At 56.8% G+C, this 20,180-nt stretch overlaps 1 protein-coding gene across 1 annotated transcript; it reads left to right on the top strand.

Moving 5' to 3' along the window:
- Positions 1–10,037: 10,037 nt before the first annotated feature.
- Positions 10,038–16,135, top strand: CDC42EP2 (CDC42 effector protein 2). The gene is made up of 2 exons (XM_036430449.2): positions 10,038–10,151; positions 14,681–16,135. The coding sequence occupies exon 2, from the start codon at positions 15,019–15,021 to the stop codon at positions 15,649–15,651; it is 633 nt and encodes a 210-aa protein (XP_036286342.1). The 5' UTR covers positions 10,038–10,151; positions 14,681–15,018; the 3' UTR covers positions 15,652–16,135.
- The last annotated feature ends 4,045 nt before the right edge of the window (positions 16,136–20,180 follow it).

The following is a 20,180-nucleotide window of genomic DNA, read 5'->3' as shown; positions in this document are numbered from 1 at the left end:
CACTGGCTTCTGGCCAGCCCAGCTGGGTCCCCCTGAGCCGCTCCCAGGGCCCCCGGCCTCTGCTGAGGAGGTGTGCCAGGCCCAGGCCATGGCGCGGGGCTGCAGAGCGAGCAGCTGGCTGCGTGCCTGGCCCTCCCCGCCGCTCACATGCACACTGTGGTCCCAGCCTGACCTCTCCATCTGGAGGGGCGGCCTCCCGGAGCCGTGCCAGCTGGATTCCCGGCGCTGGCTCTGCCAAGCTGCACGGCAGGCTGAGCCCACCTATAGCCCAGAACGTGCAGCCCAGCCTTCCAGGATCCCCAACACGTCCTGGTGCCCGGGGTTCTGGCGTCCAGGAAAGGCTTCTCTGGCTGAACGTGGAGCGGGTTTCTGCCCTAAACTGGCAGGCGGTCCTTCCTCACATGCCAAAGCCAGACAGGACACCCCCAGCCGCCGGGCCAAGGGAGCAGGGGCTGATGCCTGTACCTTGAGTCAGATAAATAGGTAACCCGTCAGCACCCAACCTTTGCTCCCGCCCCTGGAGGAATCGATGGCAGATGTGCGGACTCGGGTAAAGCTGGTCTCCCTCTGAGAACAAGCAGCTGCTGCTGTGCTCATTCCTTTCCTAGGCGCCTTCTCTGCAGACAAGCATCGGAGACAAGCCCCAGCTTGGGGAGCTGATCTCCCAGAATTCCCCACGCCCGGACCTCCCAGCTGGTCCGAAGGGCAGCATGACTTGGGCTCGGGTGTGGCGTTTCGGAGCTCAAGCCTCTTCCACAGCATGCTGCAGCTGCCCAGTTCGAGAACATCACCTCTGTTTCCGCCAAGCCCAGTGTCCGCTCAAAACAGCCCCTCCTTGGGAAACCCTTGCCTGAGAAGATAAGCAGCAGGCCCTCGGCCATGATAAACAAGCCCTGTCACGTGAGCCCGTGTGGCTCCTGGGAGCCTGGGCTCTTGGCAGTTCATGCTGCTGCTGAAGAAGCCTTGGCCGGGCAACGTCTTGGTCCCCACTTGGCCAGGTCCAGGGAGGCCCCAACTCCTGAACCGGCTCGGGAGCACCCGGAGGCCTGTGGGAGGGGGCGGCGGCAGAGGGGAAGGAGAGCTGCATCCTGGCGGGGAGGGGGAGTGCAGGGCCTCCCGGGAAGAAAGCTGGAGCCGCCTGGAATGAATGGGATTGAGAGCCGTTGCCTGGATACAAGTCGTGTGACTTGGAAATGATCCGGGAAGGTCAGAGCAGGCATTTAAAACTAAAAAAAAAAGCAAGCAAGCAAGAAAGCAGGGTGTGAGGCAGAGGATGGCCAGGTCTGGCGGAGGTGCGCCTCTGCCGCCAGATGGTTCCCTTGTCAGGAAGTCCGTGCCCAGCAGCTGCCAGGCTCCTCTTCAGCCGAGTCCCTGGTGTCCGAGCGTCATCCCCCTTGCACGTGGGGGTTCTTGTTCCCACCTGGCCGGGCTCAGGGCCTCTGGCTGGGGGTGGGGAAGGGAGGAGCCTGGGCTGGGCCTGGGCTCCCGGGGCCCACCTGCTTCAGGTTCTTGGTAGAATCTCCCTGGTCCCGGTTGTGCCTTGTGCCATTGTGACACACGCCCAGAGGTGAAGCTCTCACCAGCTGAGCCACCCGAGAGCCACTCCTGGGCGAACAGTCCTGGATGCTCACCCTCCAGCCTGCGAGCGCTGACTGCAAAAGCCCTCCGCTGACGAGGGTAGTTAGAGCTTTTCAATTGTTAACTGATTTTTAGAGAGGAATGGAGAGGGAGAGAGAGAGAAACTTTGATGAGAGAGAAACATCATCACTCGGCTGCCTCCTGCACACCCCCTCCTGGGGATGAGCCAGCAACCTGGGCATGTGCCCTGACCTGGAGTCCATCCGGTGATCCTTTGGTTCCTGAATCAATACTCAACCACTGAGCTACCCCAGCTGGGCAGATTATTTTTTAACATCTTAAAAATTGTTATTGAAATATTAAAAGAACAAACTTCACCATTTTAATGTGTACAGTTCAAAGGTTTTTAGTATATTCACAACAGAATGCAAGCATCACTAATTCTAGAGTATTTTTATCACCCCAAAGAGAAACCCCATGCCCATTAGCAGTCACTTGCCATCTCCTCCCCAGTCCCAGCCCTTGGAAACCACGATTCCACGTTCTGTCCATGGCGTTGCCTATTCGGGGCATATCACATACATGGAATGACACCACACGTGGTCTTCTGTCGCTGAGTGGCCACACCTATCCCTGCTCCCTCTGGGACTGTCCTGGACGAAACAGGGCCCAGGAGCCTAGGGGCCAGTCTGTCCTTGTACACAACTGGGCCCACGGCCAGCTCCACGTTTTTCTACCCAGACCCTCCCTTCTCCTCCGGCTCCTCCCTGCCCAGAGCCTGCCTGACAGCTGAGAACTCTGCAGCTGCCCCGGCCCAGGGGCCTCTCCGAGGTCTCGGACAGCTGCTGCCCCCTGACCCTGCTGACCTGATCCCTCACGCTGCTCCCTGAGAGCCCAGGCGGCAGCCCCCAGCCTTCAGGGCCCAGCCGAGCTGTCTCCTCCGCCTGCTCCCAGGTCTGCAGGGCCGTCAGCAGGCCCAGCCTGGAGGAGTGGGAAAGGGGAGAAGCAGGGTGGCAAGGTGGGCTCCAGGCCCCGCAGCCCGCAGAGGCAGTGGGGGTCCCAGGACAAAGCAGGCGGCAGCAGGCTGCGCACTGAGTCAGGGACTAGAAGGCAGGTCCGCTCCTGATCCTGACAGCCTTCTCCCGAGGCCTCTGCCTCCAGGAGAGTGCCAGTCCCCTTCCAATACCTGCCCCTTGGGATATTTCTCTAACACTGGCTACCTCGGGATGGTGTCAAAGGCTAGGGGTCAGGAGTTTAGAAAATTATTTGTCATGTCCATCCTCATGTCCTGTTTGAAATCTTTTGCCGTAAGCATGGGTGACTTTAAAAGAAAGAAAAAAATAGGTGGCCCTAACCGCTTTGACTCAGTGTCGGCCTGCAGACTCAAGGGTTCCAGGTTCGATTCTGGTCAGGGGCATGTACTCTGGTTACAGGCACATCCCCAGTAGGGAGTGTGCAGGAGGCAGCTGATCGATGTTTCTCTCTGTCATCGATGTTTCTAACTCTCTATCCCTCTCCCTTCCTCTCTGTAAAAACTAAATAAAAAGTATTTTTTTAAAAAAAGAACATGTAGCCGAAACCAGTTTGGCTCAGTGGATAGAGCATCGATCTGGAGACTGAAAGGTCCCAGGTTCGATTCCGGTCAAGGGCATGTACATTGGTTGCAGGCACATCCCCGGTGGGGGGTGTGCAAGAGGCAGCTGGTCGATGTTTCTCTTTCATCGATGTTTCTAGCTTTCTATCCCTCTCTCCCTTCCTCTCTGTTAAAAAAAAAAAAAAAAATCAATAAAACATATTTAAAAAAATAAAAAATAAAAATAAAAAAAGAACATGTATATATGCAACTCCCCGCCCTCCAGCCCTCCACATCCTGTCACGTTTGTAACGCGCTGCCTGGGAGCCGGCTCACAGGAGCTGCTGTCTGTGCCTCCCAGCGAGGTCACTGGTCACTGGCTCCAGGCTGTTCTACTTCCTGAACCTTTGTCTCCCAGAACCCCTTCTTGCTGTCCCCAGCATCCTGCCCATTCACAGGGCACCTGCTAGATGGCATAGGCTGTGAGGAAACTGGTGGCGACGGCCCAGTGGTGGCTGGACATTCATCAAGTGGCAATGGCAGAGAGAAGACTGGTCCAGATTTCTCCAAGGGTATACGCAGGGGACTTGGGGTCTGGAAGGCTTCCAGGAGTGGGAGGCAGCACAGCCGAGAGCTGCAGGGTGCAGGCGCTGGCCAGGTGAAGAGCATGTGAAGGGGCCTCTGTGGGCAGGCGGGGCTGGGGGGCCGGAAGCCGCTGTCTGGACAGAGGGAGCTGGGACGTGGCTTGAGGCCTGAGGGATCCATCACAATTGGGGAACGGGCAGGTGGCGCATTATCTTCCCCCCCAGAATCCTCCATCTCCCTTTCCTCCCTGCCCACCCTCATCACCCAAGTCAGCACCCTAGACTAGGTCTGACCCTCCTTCTCCCTCCACGGTTCTGGCCTGTCACCAAATTTTAATATTTTGACTTTATTATCTACAGCCCTGGCTTTACACCGCAATCCAGAGGCAAGTCCTGCCTCTCTCTGCTGAACCAGCTGTTCCTACAGGGTCCCCTGCCTCCAACTGGGCCTCTCGCCAGGCCGCCCTCTCCAAAGCAGCCAATTCATGGGAAAGAAATCCAAATGGCCCTGAAGGCCTGACACGATGGCCAAGCTGCCCTGTCATGGGAGAGGCACAAGCCGACAGTACGCCGAGGTTCCTCCGGCTCTGCCTGGTGTTTACCTTTCAGACTGACAGGAATCACAGAGGCCGAGAGCCACGGCTGCGGAGGCTGAGGGGAAACGGGCCCTGTGGTCCCTGCTGGGGGGCTGGTACTTGGCACATCCCACGGGAAGGACAAACAGACAGAGCTGACCAGGTGACAACGGAATGTGCCCTTTGACCCCCCAAGCCTCTCCAAGCCTACTCCACAGCCATGCTCACACGTGTGTGAAACAGCATTTGAGCAAGAAGACTAACTGTGGCCCAGCTCGCCATAGGAAGAGGCTGGGAACCACCTAAATGGCCACCAGCTGAGAACTGCTTACGTAAGTTACAGTGCACTGGAATACTATGCAGCCATCAAAAAGTGAAACCCAGGCTGGCCAGGGTGGCTCAGTGGTTGAGCATCCATCTATGAACCAGGAGGTCCCGGTTCGATTCCTGGTCAGCGCACATGGGTAGTGGGCTCCATCCCCAGTGTAGGGCATGGGGGAGACGGCCGATCAATGATTCCCTCTCATCATTGATGTTTCTTTCTCCCTTCCTCTCTGAGATCAATGAAAATATATTTATTTTAAAAAGTTAAACCCAGGACGTACTCTGTATACTGACAGGGAGTGGCCATACATATAAATTAACTGAAAAAAAGCAAGGTGCAGGGCTTGTGAATAGCAGAGGTTCGGTAAAATGTGGTTTCCACGCCCCTACCAGGGAGTCCCACTGCCCCCGACATCGGGGCTGCTTCCCTCCATGCTGCCGGGGCCTGCAGGATGGGGGCTCTCTTTGTCTAAACATTGCCCCGTGTGTAAACATCTGGAGGGGCTGTGCCTACACACACAGACTGTCTCTAGAAGTGTTTACAAGAAACTGGTGGTGCTGCTTGTCTATGGGGCAGAGAACGGGTGCCTGGGGACGGGGTAAGAGAAAGACTTTTTTGCTTCTTATGGCTTCTGAATTTTGAACCACGTGAAATCATTACCATGTCAAAAAAATTTAAATGGAAAACATGCAATTGTTATGTTTCACCTCCACACAGATCCTTAATTCCCTCCCCATGGCATTCGGTGGTTTTCATGAACTATTGCTTGCCTTAGATTATTCTTTAAGATTCTCAGTATTGAGTGACAGAAGCCCAATTCCAACTGGATTAGAACACAATTGTAATGTGTTGGGCCATAGAGCAGATTCTGCTTCAGGTATGGCTGGATCTAGGCCACAAGCAATGTTATTGAGATTCATCCTCTTGGCCCTGCTTTTCTCTGTTCAGGCTTTATTCTCAGACATGATCTTTCCTTGTGGTGGCAGATCCAGTCACGGGCAGTCCTGGGTTTGCATCTTGACATTTGTAACCCTAAGACTCCCACAAGTCCCAGGCTGAAACTCATCGGTGTCATATGCCCAACCCTGAACCATTCCTATGACTCAGGTTGGCTAGGCCTGGGTCTCAGGCCCACTTTGAGAGCCTGGGGGTGGGCTCAGTCAGACTGTAGATTCTGGAAAATTGAGGGGCGTCACCATAGTAAGAGGCATGGAGGCTGGCCAGGAAAACAGCACTCACTCACTATCCTCCTGGATTTCCCCCTCCCAGGCCATATCTTCTGGACATCTCTCTCTTTTTTTCCCTTTTTAAAAAAATACATTTTATTGATTTTTTTACAGAGAGGAAGGGAGAGAGATAGAGAGCTAGAAACATCAATGAGAGAGAGACATCGACCAGCTGCCTCCTGCACACCCCCTACCGGGGATGTGCCCACAACCAATGTACATGCCCTTGACCGGAATCGAAATCAGGACTTTTCAGTCCGCAGACCGACGCTCTATCCACTGAGCCAAACCGGTTTCGGCTGGACATCTCTTGTTTCCTGCTCACGCCATGCGTCTCCTTGTACTCTTCTTGGCCGCTGCTGCTGCCTCTGCCTCTCCCCCTGGAGTAGCCTTTCCTTATCTGCCTGGCAGACTCCTACTCACCCTCTGAGACCCTACTCAAATGTCACCTCCTCCTGAAGCTCCCTGACTCTCCATCCGCTTCCCCACGCCAGCAGAACAAATCCTTCTCACTGCTTTCTGCTGAGTTTTCTTTCAGTCCACAGGCCCTGGCAGCCTCATCCACGCCGGCCCCGGGTGGCCAGAGTGAGTCAGGGCCGGCCCGTACCGGCATGGCCCCCGTTCGTGGACAGGATATGCTGCCGGAGAGCTGGTTGCTTCACTGGGAGCTGCCTGTTCCTGAGACCTGGGGCCCAGCCGAGGCCCGCTGTGTCTTCTCTAGTCCAGCACAGGCCCGGGCACAAGGTGGACGCAATGTGAGTTTTCACGGTGAGTGACGGCCGGGTGCACTGAGGGGGTGGGAAGTGCTGAGCAGGAGCCCCGTGGCCTCTGCTCCCCGGGGCCGGGGACAGCGGTGTGCCTGGGTGTCCCCGGGCCTCTGGGAGGAAGTGTCTGGGCCGGACCCTGCCAGCACAGAGCTGTCACCACTCTGGAAAACCCCATGGCCTTAGCCTGGGGCCAAAATCCAGGCCCAGAGGAAAGTCCCCCAGCAAGGCCGCCCGGCTCCCAAGGAAAGGTGCAAGGCAGGGCCGAGGTAGCTCCAGGAGACACTCATGGCAAAGCCCAGCCTCCGAGGGATCAGAGATCTTTGGGGGGCGGGAGGTGGGGCGGGGAGCAAGGAGGGCAGGGCTGCAGTTGGCAGGAGCGCAAGGGAGGAAGGAAACAAGAAACAATCAAGAAAAATTTAACCCAGGCCGGGTTGGCTCGGGTCACCGAGCCTCACAGGCTGAGCTCAGGCTGGGATGGAGGAGCTTCCTGGGGGGATCGGGGAAGGGGGAGCAGAGTGGGGAGAGGGGAGCTGAAGGCGCTCTACAGACCGCATCTCTCACTGACCCCTTAGATGCCCCCAAGATGATCAGCACCCTTCCCTGTGACCCTCCCTCCCAGGCCTGCCCCGGACCCCTGTCCCATTGCCCCACCTGCTTCCCAGGGCGCGAGGTGCCCGGTGAGCGGACGGCAGAGCGCGGGCTCCAGCCGGGCCCTTCCCTGGAGTCCCGCCATCACCCAGCTAACTTCCGGGAGGGGGCTTTTCACCGTTTCCCGGACCCTCTGGGGGGCTGGGCTGCTGACGCAATGATTTCCAGGAAGAGGAGTCTGGGAGGGGAAGGAAGGCTGAGTCAGACCCTGGGTGGTGATTACAGGGTCCTGTGGGGTTGCGGGGAGCAGAATGGACTGGGCCCATCCCAGGGCCAGGGAGGGGCTTGCCCTGAGAAGCAGGAAGTTGAATGCCCCGTCCAGGGCATTTCGCCATAGCGGCCTTCCTCGCCTCTGAACTCTCCCAAACATCCTGCAGGGTCCTGCCCTCCGCCCCCGGGGCACCCAGGAGCCCTTCCAGCGAGAACAGTGCAGCCCTGGCTCAGGCACTGGACCCTGAGCATGCGATGCAGGCTGGGGTGGGGCAATGGGTGGGGCACTTGGCCCGGGTCTGTTGGGTCAGAACAGCAGGACAGCCCAGCCATCCCCTGGCTCCGGGCCCAGCCTCCCTGCCCACACTGGGGCCCTGCACACAGCCGGAGAGGTTACGTAAAAAACAATTTTAGTAAAAGAGATTCTGGTTATAAATGCTCCTTAATTGCAGGCCTCCCTTGGCAGCTGGGTGTGTGCACAAGGGTCTGTCCATGCAGCAGGTCCAGGAGGAGCTGGCAGCGGGCTGCCGGGCTCCCCTGGCCCCAGCTGAGGGTGGAACTTCACCTGGGAACGGGGAGAGCCAACCGCCCACCTGAGCGCTTGCAAAGCGCAGAACCCACTGCAGGCACAAGTCACACCTGGGCCACGGGCTTGGTGAGGGCCCTTGCTTGGGCGATGGCAGCAGTTTACAGAGCCACACGGGGACCAGCACTAACTGGAAACCTGTCACATCCCGGAGTCCCTAACACAGTCCCCAGAGCGCAGGCGGCAGGTCCTCTGGCTTCGGGTCCTGGCTGGGAGCCAGGCTGGGCTGCTCACTGGTCCCTGAGCAAGGGGAGCAGGGGCTTGGGCCAGGCTGGTGTGGCCAAATAGGCTGCTCTCCACCCACCACCCACCACCCACCGCCCCCCCATCTGACCCCAGAGCGCTCTGGAGTTGGTTTCCGGCTTTCTGTGGCCTTGAGTGAGTGTCTTTGCTGCTCTAAGCGTCCATCCCTGCAGCTTTGTTTTGTCATTAACTCTGGATGGAGCTCTCCCCCAATGGTGGACTCTCAGTGAATGAGCAGGGGCTGGGGCTGCACTCGGGCGCATTCCTGCGGGTTCAGGGGCTTTGTCGTTAGAGTCACAAGCTCCTATTCCCTGGTGTCCAAGGCATTCTCTCCTGCAGAGGCCATGTGCTTCCAGCAGCAAAACACACACAACCCTTATCTCGTCTGGGGCTCATTTAACTCCCATGTATCAGGCAAAGAGGTTCAGAAAGGGACTGTCTTTTTAAAAAAATGTTTTATTGATGTCAGAGAGGAAGGGAGAGAGAAATATCAATGACTGATAGAGAATCATTGATTGGCTGCTTCCTGCACACCTCACACTGGGGATCAAGCCAGCAACCTCTTGGTACACGGGACCACGCTGATCTGCCTATTTCAGTCAGTTGGTTAGCAACTATAATTTCATCGGCAGCCTTAATTTTTATTTGCCCTGTAATAGAACATGGTCACAGGTCCGGAGACCGGGACACGACCCTCCCACAGTTACAGGATGGAAACTTTCACCGTCGTGGTCACACTGTACTGTCACCCTGTCACCCTCCAGAAGGCAAGGTCCCCGCACCCCATTACTGTCCAGGGTGTCAGGGTGTCCCTGGGGACATGGGTTCCCTCCATCTCACTTCATTGGACCAGAGGTCCCCACGCAGAGGCCACTGAATTCCCAGCATAGAAGCTCAAGTATTTGTTGTTGATTTTTAAAATGTGTTTGTGTGTTTTATTTCAGAAAGGAAGGAGAGGAAGAGAGAGATAGAAACATCCATGATGATAGAGAATAATTGATTGGCTGCCTCCTGCACGTCCTCCCCCCACTGGGAACAGGACCACGACCTCCTGGTTCATAGGTGGGCGCTCCATCACGGAGCCTCTCCGCCGGCAACGAGTTATTTGTTGGCCAAATGGAGCGTTTCTTTCCGTCTGGTTCCAGCGCCCCGTGCAGGGCCGCCCTTCAGTGAATGCTCCTGGTCCCGTGTGAATGAAAGAGTGAGCGAATGAATGAATGAAAGAGTGAACGAATGAATCACATAGAATGAACGTTGTACCAAGTCTAAGCATGGATCCCACCCTGCCTCCCTCCGAAGACGCCACCCCGCCTGACGGCAAATCTGGCCCAGGCCACCCCGCTGCCCACCGCGATGCCCTCTCTTTACGGGGGCAGTAAACTCCTGGGAGCCTGGAACGTTTGTAACAGGCCCCGTTCATTTCCATCGCAGCCACTGAATTCGCTGGTGCAGACGCCCCTGACCCAGCCCTCCAGGGAAGGCGCCGGTCCAAAGGCGCTTTCAATTCCGCAGAATCCACTCTTCCAGCTGCCGCCCTCGGCCCTCCTGGCGCTGAGCATTCAGGTTCCGCCGGGCACAGCCGGAGCCCACGGAGCCCGCGGGCCTGGACCCCCGGGACCGCTCTGCCCGCAGGCGCGGAGCTGCCCGGGAGCCGGGGCGGGGCCGCGGGGGCGGGGCCGCGGGGCGGGGCCTGCCCGGGGAGGCCGGCCATTGGCTCCGCGGGCCCGGGGCGGGGCTTCGGGCCCAGGTCCGCACAGCGAGTTCCCAGCCGGAATCGGCCCCGGGTCCGTCCAGATCCAGAGCCGCCGCCGCCCCAGCCCGCCGCCTGCGCTGAAGGTGAGCTCCCGCCGGTTCTGCAGCCGGACCCGGGTCCGAGGGGCCGCCGAGAGCCCCGCCCGGGGCGCCCCGTCCCTCCCGCTCCCATCCCTCCTCCGCGCAGGTCCCTTCCCCGGAGCCGCGGGCTCCCCGGTGCTTCCCGCCGGCGCCTCGGACCCAGCGGCCACACCCGAGCCCTCTGCCTGCGGGCGCCGCGCATCCCGAACCCGAACCCCGATCCGCCCTCCGCCCTGCGCCTGAGCCTCCCGCGCCCCCTCACCCCGCCCCGGGCCCCGGAGCGCCTTCCCGCCGCCCTGGGTCCCACCGCTCCGGCTGGGAGCACCGGGTCCAGGGCGGGGGGTCGTATTTTTAGCGGATGGGGAGGTGTCCTCCTATCTTTAGCCGCGGCCGCGAGCCTCCTGAAGCGGATCCGGGCTGGGCAGGGCAGGGCAGGGCCGGGCTGGCTGCGCCCGGAGAGGGCGGGGAGGGATCGGCAGGAGCCCGGGCTGGGGCGGAGGAGCGGGCCGCGGGAGCCCGGGGCGGGGGCCGCACGCCGCGCTCTGGCCCGGCGCCGAGTGGACACTCGGACGTCGCCCAGCCGGAAAGCGCGGGGGGCGGGGGGGACCCTCCCAGAGGGAGACCCGCGCGGGGTCCGGATCGCCCCTTTTCCCGGCGATTGTCTGGTTGTGAGACAGAAAAGAAGATCCCGCAGACCCCCCGCGTCTGGCGCGCGGACGGGAGGCTCCTGGGGGCGCCCGCCTGGGGCCGGAGGCGCCGGGGACCCCCGCGCGCGCCCGGGCTCCTCCGGGAGCCACAGGCCAGAGCGCGCGCGCCACCTAGCGGCCGTGGGTTGCAGCGCCGCCCCGGGATCAGCCCCCGCCCTCCCCGCCCCCCCAGGCCTGCGAGGCTGCGAGGGGGATCCGCTGGCTGTGCCCGCCTGAGGCCAGGGGCCCTTGTTTTTATGATCTTGTTGGGAGTGCTGTGTCCAGATCACAGACGTGCTTGGGGAAGGCCCTGCCGCCGTTTGCTGAACAGCAGGCCCGGCGGGCAGGGACACTGCTGCTCTCCATTGCAGCGCAGCGGGAGGGTCTCCAGCAGCCTCTGGTGATGGCTTCATGGTCAGCCCATTTGATGGATGGGGAAGGTGAGGACCAGAGAGGAACGGTGTCTTTCCCCAAGTCAGAGTGAATCCTAAGTGGGGATGGATTTAAGGTCGGTCTCCTGATGTTGAGGTCAGGCTGGGAGGGGTAGGGAGCAGACTGGTATTCCTTGCGATGGGAGGTCACCTTCTCCGAAGGAGGCCCAGCGTGGCCGGTCCGAGCTTCAGCTTCTGCTTCTGTAAAAGGCAGTGCTGACGCCGCCCGTGCTGGGCCTGGGAGCGTTAACTGGAAGCTGCGGTGGGCGGCGGGAGACGGGGTCTGTGGTTGCCAAATGTGAATTCTTGCGGCTTGATGGTTGCAGTTCTCAGCTCTCCCCTGGGTGGCTGATGCTGGCCCAGCCCTTCCTCGATAGCCTGTTCTCCCACATCTGGAACTGGGCTGTCCATCTGGCTCTGAGCGAGGCAGCTGTCAGGGACGCCCATTTGTTGTGGAAACGCTCAGGCTGTCATGGCGCCCCTGTGTGATGGGGGGGGGACCTGGCCCAGGCTCTGAGCGATCCCACCCGGCAGCCCCACTGTCCCTGAGCAAAGAGGGAGGGAAAGCCGCCCAGGACTTCCTGCCTGGCCTGCCGAGGGGACAGACAGAACGTGTGTCAGTATGCGCCCCAGGCCTGGCACGGTGGGCATCTGTTGGGTGAATGAGGGGACTCTAAGACCTGAGGCACCCGTGGCCGCCCCCTCCTCCCCCCAGCTCCTTCCAAGCTCAGCTGGAACCCACACTGCGGACTGAGTCCTTTGTTTCCTGTGAAGCTGCAGGTGCTCCGGGAGGGGCAAGATGTCCGGTCCCTGTGGCTCAGCGTGACTGACCCTGGTGTCCGGTGCTGGGTGGGGTTTCCTCGGGGAGGGCCTGGGCTGAGGGGGTGATTCTGCCACATCGGCATCCTCCTGCCTCCTTCCTGCCTCCTCCTTCCAGCCCCTCGTCCTCCCCTCACCCGTCCTCCCCTCACCGGCCCAGGATGCCCAGCTGCTCAGCCCCTCCCTGGCTGGGTCCCACTTGCTCAACCCTGCCGGCCTGGGGACGGGGCAGAGGGAACTGGTGAGGCCATGTGGGTGCCCGCTGGGTGACCTTGGACCCGGTCCTTCCTTTGCCTTTTGTGCTCGGATTCCACATCTGTGTCCAGGATCAGGGCCACTCCCTCCCCGTGAGAACCAGAGCGAGTGCTCGGAAGGCTTCCTGTTACCCCAGGGTGACACCCCTTCAGGGTGTGTCTGTTTTTCCCACATTCAAATTGCTTTCTTTTCCTGATTTTATAAATAATATGCACGTGAGTAATATAAGCTTATTAAGAACCTGCGTTTATAAAAGTGTGAACAAGCAAAGCAGAGTCACCAGAAATATTACCACCTTAGAGAAGCACCATCAATATTTTGACCGCCATCCTTTCATATTTACATACTTTATTTATTTTATTTTATTTTTTTAATATATTTTATTGATTTTGTACAGAGAGGAAGGGAGAGAGATACAGAGTTAGAAACATCGATGAGAGAGAGTCATCGGTCAGCTGCTTCTTGCACACCCCCAACTGGGGATGTGCCTGCAACCAAGGTACATGCCCCTGACCGGAATCGAACCCGGGACCTTTCAGTCCGCAGGCCGACGCTCTACCGCTGAGCCAAACCGGTTTTAGCTACATACTTTATTTTATAGCAACAGGGCTAAATATTAGATAATTTTTATCGAGGACACCTTTCCTCTCACATCACTGACCGCACATTTCATCCTGCCCTTCTAGTCTGGGTAGCACATATGACATCTAGTGCTGGCCTTCCATATTCTTCTCTGTTCACACGTAGAATAAAATTCTATGCAGATTGTATGTAGGTACATATGCATGTGTATGTGGGGAGTGGGAGGGGAGTTGGTCAAGGCTTCCAATAAATGGAATCTTCTAGACTGCATTTTTGCATTTTGCTTCTCTCCCTCTGCAGTGCCTTGTGGGAATTCCTCCAATATATTAGAGCTCCAGTTTGTTTTGTTTTATCCTCACCCGAGGATATTTTCCCATTGATCTTTTAGAGAGAATGGGAGAGGGCAAGACAGAGAGAAACATCGATGTGAGAGAAACACATCGATTGGTTGCTTCCTGCATGTGCCCTGACCAGGGCCTGGGCCAGAGTCTGCAACCAAGGTACATGCCCTTGACTGGAATCCAACCCAGGACCCTTTGGCCCACAAGCTGGCACTCTATCCACCGAGCCAAACCAGCTTATTAGTCAACAGAGCCAAATATCAACAGTACAACGATTGAACTTTCTTTTGAGAGCAAAATTTTTTAAACTTAAACTTCTAACGCCACTTCTTCAAAATAGACTCGCCCAGGCCGTGGTATTTTGTGGAAGAGCCACACTCAAGGGACCAAAGAGCTGCATGTGGCTCGAGAGCCGCAGTTTGCCGATCACGGAGCTAGGGCATAGCTCCAGTTCCTAAATGGGGATGACAGGAGGGTGGTTGTGATAACTAAATGAGATGTATTTGCAAAGAACTCAGCAAAATGCCAGTCAAAGAACAGAGACCCCTCCCATCTGGTCCCACCCATCTATCTTCCCCTTAGGTGCTAGGGCAGGGAGGGGGACAGAAACTACCTTAGACTCAGCCCCTGCCCTAGGAACTCCTGACCAGGAGGAGGAGAAAAGAGAAATTGTGGGGTGACCTCACTTCCAGGTGGGATGTGATTGGGCCAAATGAAGGGCAGGGTGGGGAGGGGCATCTCAGTTGCAAGGCTCTGCCAGCTGAACACCTACTGTGTCCAGCCCTGTGCCAGGCCTGGGTGGGTGAGAGGGGTTACATGATCTCTGTCCTCTGCCAGGTAGGGAACTGAGACCAGACTATGGGAGCCCCAGGCAGTTTGGCACCTGCCTGCCATTTCCTGGGACGGCATTGATGTGCAGGAGTGAGCGCCTGGGCCATGGTGATGAGCAGAGCCAGGGACCCAGGGCAAGACACAGAGCCAGGACTCTTTTAAAATCCTCACCCGAGGATATTTTCCTATTGATTTTTCGAGAGAATAGAAGGGAAGGGGTGGGGGGGGAGAGAAACATCGATGTGAGAGAGACACATTAATTGGTTGCTTCCTGCATAGACAACCGAGGTACGTGCCCTTGACCAGGAATCGAACCTTCAGTCTGCGCTGACACTCTAACCACTGAGCAAACCCGGCCAGGGCCAGAGCTGGGACTTTGTATGGGACTTCGGGCTGTCATTCAGGTTCTGGGGCCCCAGTTTCCCCTCCTGTAAGAGAGCGGCTTGGCATTGGTGACCTGGGCCCTCGGGTGCAGCGGGCCTAGGACTGAGCGATCTCCCTCCTGCAGGGCCCTGCATGCGGGCTCCGGGGCTGACACTGCTCCCGCTGCCGCTTGTCCCTCCGTCCCTGACTTGTGTTTCTTTCAGCTCCTCTGCCCGGACCAGGGAGACACTCCCAGGGGCCAGCCCGGGGAGCACAGCTGCCTACGATCACCTTCCTGCTGCCAGCTCCGGAGTGCTCCACCCTTTGGGGACAGTGTGACTTCCTGACTTCAGCAACATTCGTCTCTCTTTTTCTAATTCCGTGGGCCGACCCTGTGCCCACGCCCGCCCCCTGCTCCCTGCCCTCGGCAGGGTTCTGGTGCCTGAAAACCACCCTCCGGCTGGGGTGTGTCCGGGTGAGTGGCGAGAGGGGCAGCCGGAGCCCGCGGGCTCGGCGATCGGACGGCCTCCAGCCTCGGAGCCAGGCCCGTGGTGAGGTCGCCATGTCCACCAAGGCGCCCATCTACCTGAAGCGAGGCAGCCGCAAGGGCAAGAAGGAGAAGCTCCGGGACCTGCTGTCCTCGGACATGATCAGCCCGCCGCTGGGGGACTTCCGCCACACCATCCACATCGGCAGCGGCGGGGGCGGCGACGTGTTCGGGGACATCTCCTTCCTGCAGGGCAAGTTCCACCTCCTCCCGGGGACTGCCGTCGAGGGGCCCGAGGAGGACGGCAGCTTCGCCCTCCCCTTCCAGTTCGCCCCCGCCGCCCTGTGCGGGCAGGGGCTCCCCGCGGGGCCGTCCCCGCTGCTCAAGAACGCCATCTCCCTCCCCGTCATCGGCGGGCCCCAGGCCCTCACCCTGCCCACGGCCCAGGCCCCCCCCAAGCCCCCGCGCCTGCACCTGGAGACCCCGCAGCCGTCCCCGCAGCCGTCCCCGCAGGAGGCGGGGGGTGTGGACATGTGGCGGATTCCAGAGGCCGGCTCCGCCCCCAACGGGCTGACCCCTGAGTCGGGGGCTGAGGAGCCCTTCCTGTCCCACGCCAGCTCCCTGCTCTCCCTGCACGTGGACCTGGGGCCGTCCATCCTGGACGACGTGCTCCAGATCATGGACCAGGACCTGCGGGTCCCCACATAGGACCGGGGCGAGCCGGCCTGGAACCTGGGCTGGGGTGAACGCCGGGAAGCGGGGGGACATGGTCCGGGCCTACGAGTCGGGATCCCAAGCCAGAGAGTTCTCACGTTGAGCCTGTGTTGGCCTCCCTTCCCCCTCTCTCCGGGACAGAGTACAGCTCACTGCGTTCCCATGAAGCCCACAAGGACACGTGCTGGACTCAGCCCAACGGGCCCTGAGCATGTCGGCCACCTGGGCCCCCACGACCAACCGCTCCTCCCTCCTCAGACCTCTGGGGTGGACGCTGCGGAAACCAACTCCCCTTTCCCCTCCCTTCTTCCCGGCCCCCTCGGATGCCCTGGCTGGGGGGCAGGGCAGAGGAGGACGCAGACCTTTGGTGTCATGTCCTGGGCGAGAAGCATGGCCTCCAGGACCGGATGCCCCTCTGCCCCACCCCTTTCCACATGACCAAGGGTTCTGGTCGCAATAAAACCTGCTGCTGCTCATAGTTGTGCTCCCCGTACCCTTGTCCCTGAAGACAGGCGGGTCTGCAACCTGGGCTGACCCTGTGGGGGGTGAGGGTGGGGTGGTGGTGGTGGGGAATGGGGACACCCCAGTTCCTGGCTTCGGGAGATGTTCCCTGATTTAGAGGGCCTGGGACTGGGAGGGACCCGGCACTGCTACCAGTGCTGTCTGTGGAGCACCTGCAGTGAACTTGGGGTGCTCCAGGTGCGGGGACCCCGGACAGACATGGTCCCTGCCCTCCTGAAGCTGATGTTCTAGGAGGAGAAAGGTACTAAGTTTGTAAGCAAGGAAGCTGATTCTCAAGTGTTGAGCACTGTGAGAAAAAGAGTTGATCGGAAATGCCTGGGGCGAGGGGTCCGGTGGTGTCGGGGCACCTGAGGATGATCACGCGTGATTCTAAGCCAGACCTGGGGCACTTATTAATCGGGACTTGTTCCCGGCAGATATTTACATGCTTGTCTTTACCTTAAACACAGTAAGCCGTGTTAGTTTACGGCCATTATCAGGTAAGTCCGGAATCTTAAACCTTTGTGGGTCGGTTTATGTTTTCTGATGTGCGTGTCAGTTCCTGTGCAGGGTTTCTTATTTCTCTGTGTGCCTGATTACCTTTGACTACGGACTGATATCATATCTGAAGAACGGTGTTTAGAAGTAATTTGAAGCCTCGGGCGAAGGTACATTCCTTCAGAAAGGACAGTGCTTGCTACTAAATATGCTTGCCTCTGCCAGGTAACAAGGGGCACGGTAAGGATGGGTCCAGCTGAATCCAAGTTCAAGGCTTGGGCGTCCCTGGACCACCCAGGTGGTATGATTCTGGGCTGCATGTTCATGCAAGTAGGGGTCCCTCCTTAAAGTGCGTGTCTGGTGGAGTATCGGTCTTCCTGCCTTGGGCAGGCTCTGGGTTTTGATTTTTGGCCTTCCCCGCCAAAGACGGCCAAACAACAGCTCAGTTTCACCGTTATATCTTCCAGATCGGTAAATGTCTCCAGAATAAAAATTGTTTTGAATTCTGGGCTTACCTCTCTGGGTTTGAGCCTCCTAAATGTTGGCCCAGTGATTCTTCACTATAGTATTAGCTTTGCAATGCTTTTCAGATTTTTTTGTTGTTGTTCGCGTTCTCTGATTTTTCATTTGTCTTCAGTGGGAATGTTGGAAATAACCAGGAGCCTGTTTCCAATTAACTGAATGTAATATTAAGAAAACCCCCTGGGTTTCATTTATATATCTTTCCCCACTGGGTAATAGCAGTCCTGTTACCCCTTATCAATTAGCATCAAGCACCCCAGCCGATAGTAGTACCCCGTTTTTACTTTCTGGCCCAGTGGATGTAGAATGCAAAGCTCAGCTCCTGATTTAGAGAAGTCATATTGTGCCCCCTGGTGGAAACATAACTCCCTCTGGTCCTTAAAGGGAGATCAGCCGGAGCCAGAAGCGTCTGGCAGGCAAGGGGAACATTTTGCAAAGTCTTTAGTTCAGATGGCAAGTGGCTGCAGCCCCTCCGTCCACTCCTTGGTTTCTGTCTGTGAGAGGAACGCTGTATGACTGCTCGCTGGTTCTGAGCACATAGAGTATCTATTATTCAGTGACATAGCATTTCTTTCTTCTTTAAAAAAAAATATATTTTATTGATTTTTCACAGAGAGGAAGAGAGAGGGATAGAGAGTTAGAAACATTGATGAGAGAGAAACATCGACCAGCTGCTTCCTGCACACCCCTACTGGGGATGTGCCCGCAACCATGGACCAGAATCGAACCTGGGACCTTTCAATTCGCAGACCGACGCTCTGTCCACTGAGCCAAACCAGTTTCAGCTACAGCATTTCTTAAAAGGACCCTGCAAGAACGGAAAGCCATGATGCTGTGCTCATAAACTGCCTTCCCAATGAGACAGAACCAGCCTGCTTATTAATATTAACACTTTTCATTTTAAAATTTTTATTGAATTATACATACGGAGAAGTGCACAAATCTTGTGTAGTTCAAATAATTTGTACAAAGTGAACAAACCTATGTAACTACTACCAAGGGGAAGAAAAGGAACATTCCTAGCACCCCAGTCGCCAACTCATGCCCCCTCCTTGCCACTGAAAGGTAATCATACAGGATGTCCTTTTTTTAAAAAAAAAAATATTTTTATTGATTTTACACAGAGAGGAAGGGAGAGAGATAGAGAGCCAGAAACGTCGATGAGAAACATTGACCATCCGCCTCCTGCACACCCCCCACCGGGGATGTGCCCGCAACAAACGTACATGCCCTTGACCAGAATCGAACCTGGGACCTTTCAGTCCGCAGGCCGATGCTCTATCCACTGAGCCACACCGGTTTTGGCATCACATACTTTTGATTCCTTGGTTGGAGTCAACTCCGATACCCTTTGTCCCACAGTCATTTGGGACAGGTATCTCTGGGGTCCTCCGAGCTGCTGACACCTAGTCTGCAAGTTTGGTACAAGGGGTAGGTAGTGACAAATATCTCACAACTCTCATCTGTCAAACAATTTTGACGGTAAGACGTGTCCTGATTCTGAAATATTAAAAGTGGGCGAGAGGGCAGGAGCTATGTGTTGGAATTGATGAAATAGATAAGTGGACCAAAAACCAAGCGCTGATAGTTATAGGTGGAACAGAGGACAGAGTCAGCAGGCTGCTGGGCTGGCAGTGTGATGGGTCAGCCAGGGGCATGTTTCAGAAACTTGGAGCCAAGTTGGAAAAGGAGGCACTGGTCACTGGTGCCACGGGAGTTGACAGGCTGTTGAGGACAACAGAGAAGGGATCTCTAACTTATTGAAATGGACGTCATGGTGACTTTTTAGGAGCGGTTTCAAATGACTTGGGTACAAAACACCCTTTAAATTCGGTGGAAAGACTTGGAAATAAGTCAACAGAAATAGGAAGTATAAGCAGAACACCAGCTATAAAAAGGTGAAAAAAAATCAAAGGCAATCATGGGCTAAAGGAAGAGGTTTGCTTTTTTTTTTTTTTTTTTTTTTTTTTAATACTAAGCCATGTTTGTACACACATTTGCATGATTCGACAGTGAAGAGAAGTGAGTGGTACAGGAAGAGGGTTAAGTGCGGTGTTGTAGTTTACCCCGAATCTCACAGAGGGCACCTCACCAAGAAGTCTATTATGGAGTCTTTTATTAAAGGCTGGTGGCTTAGGAGGGGCCAATCAGCACTCCAAATCTCGCAGCCCTGAAATGCTCGCCACATCTGGTAACAGAATACCACAAAGGTACCGATTACATCTTTGGGTTTGGAATGAGGAACCTGGTTTGCCCAAAGCAGTTACAGAAGCGAAATTGAGCAAGTTAGTTATCTATACAGATTAAGTATAGTTTTGGGTCTACGGATCACTGAATCAACAGAAACACATTATCTGGAGCCACTGAGGCAATTGAGGGTAATTGTGCTGTCCTGGTTCTCAGGTACAGAAGAATGTGCCTAGATAACCGGTAAGATCACAATCAATGGGGTATGCAAACCACCATCCATGGAGTATTCAATAGATTGGGATAGCATACATAAGCTCAGAAAATCAAAATGACCTTTCTATTGTTTTAGCGAGCAAGTAAGTACAGAACCCAGAACAGCAGGGTTAAAGTTAAAACTGCAGCCAAAACCGGTGTGGCTCAGTGGATAGAGCGTCCGCCTGTGGACTGAAGGTCCCAGGTTTGATTCTGGTCAAGGGCATGTACCTGGGTTGTGGGCACATCCCCAGTGGGGTGTGTGTGTGTGTGTGTGTGTGCAGGAGGCGGCTGGTTGATGTTTCTCTCTCAACGATGTTTTTGGCTCTCCATCCCTCTCCCTTCCTCTCTGTAAAAATCAATAAAATATATATTTTTAAAAAACACCCAAAACTGCAGTCTCTACCTGAGAGGATCGCTACCGTACCATACTTCAGCCGGAGGGAAGCTCGGCACCTCGGCGGAGGGCCCAGCTCAGAGGAGCAGGAGGCCAGGGGGAAGAGGCAGGTACAGTGATGCTGCTGGCGGGAAGGCGGGGTTCCTGAGCAGACCCCCATATG

The sequence above is a fragment of the Pipistrellus kuhlii genome, unplaced genomic scaffold (genome assembly GCF_014108245.1).
Source record: "Pipistrellus kuhlii isolate mPipKuh1 unplaced genomic scaffold, mPipKuh1.p scaffold_m20_p_109, whole genome shotgun sequence".
Classification (NCBI taxonomy): Eukaryota; Metazoa; Chordata; class Mammalia; order Chiroptera; family Vespertilionidae; genus Pipistrellus; species Pipistrellus kuhlii.
Note: the sequence above shows the minus strand (reverse complement) of the source record. Positions and strands in the feature narration are given on the sequence as shown.

Bases quoted from the DNA above. Each gene is read 5' to 3' on its own strand.
- CDC42EP2 (XM_036430449.2), top strand. From the start codon at position 15,019: ATGTCCACCAAGGCGCCCATCTACCTGAAGCGAGGCAGCCGCAAGGGC.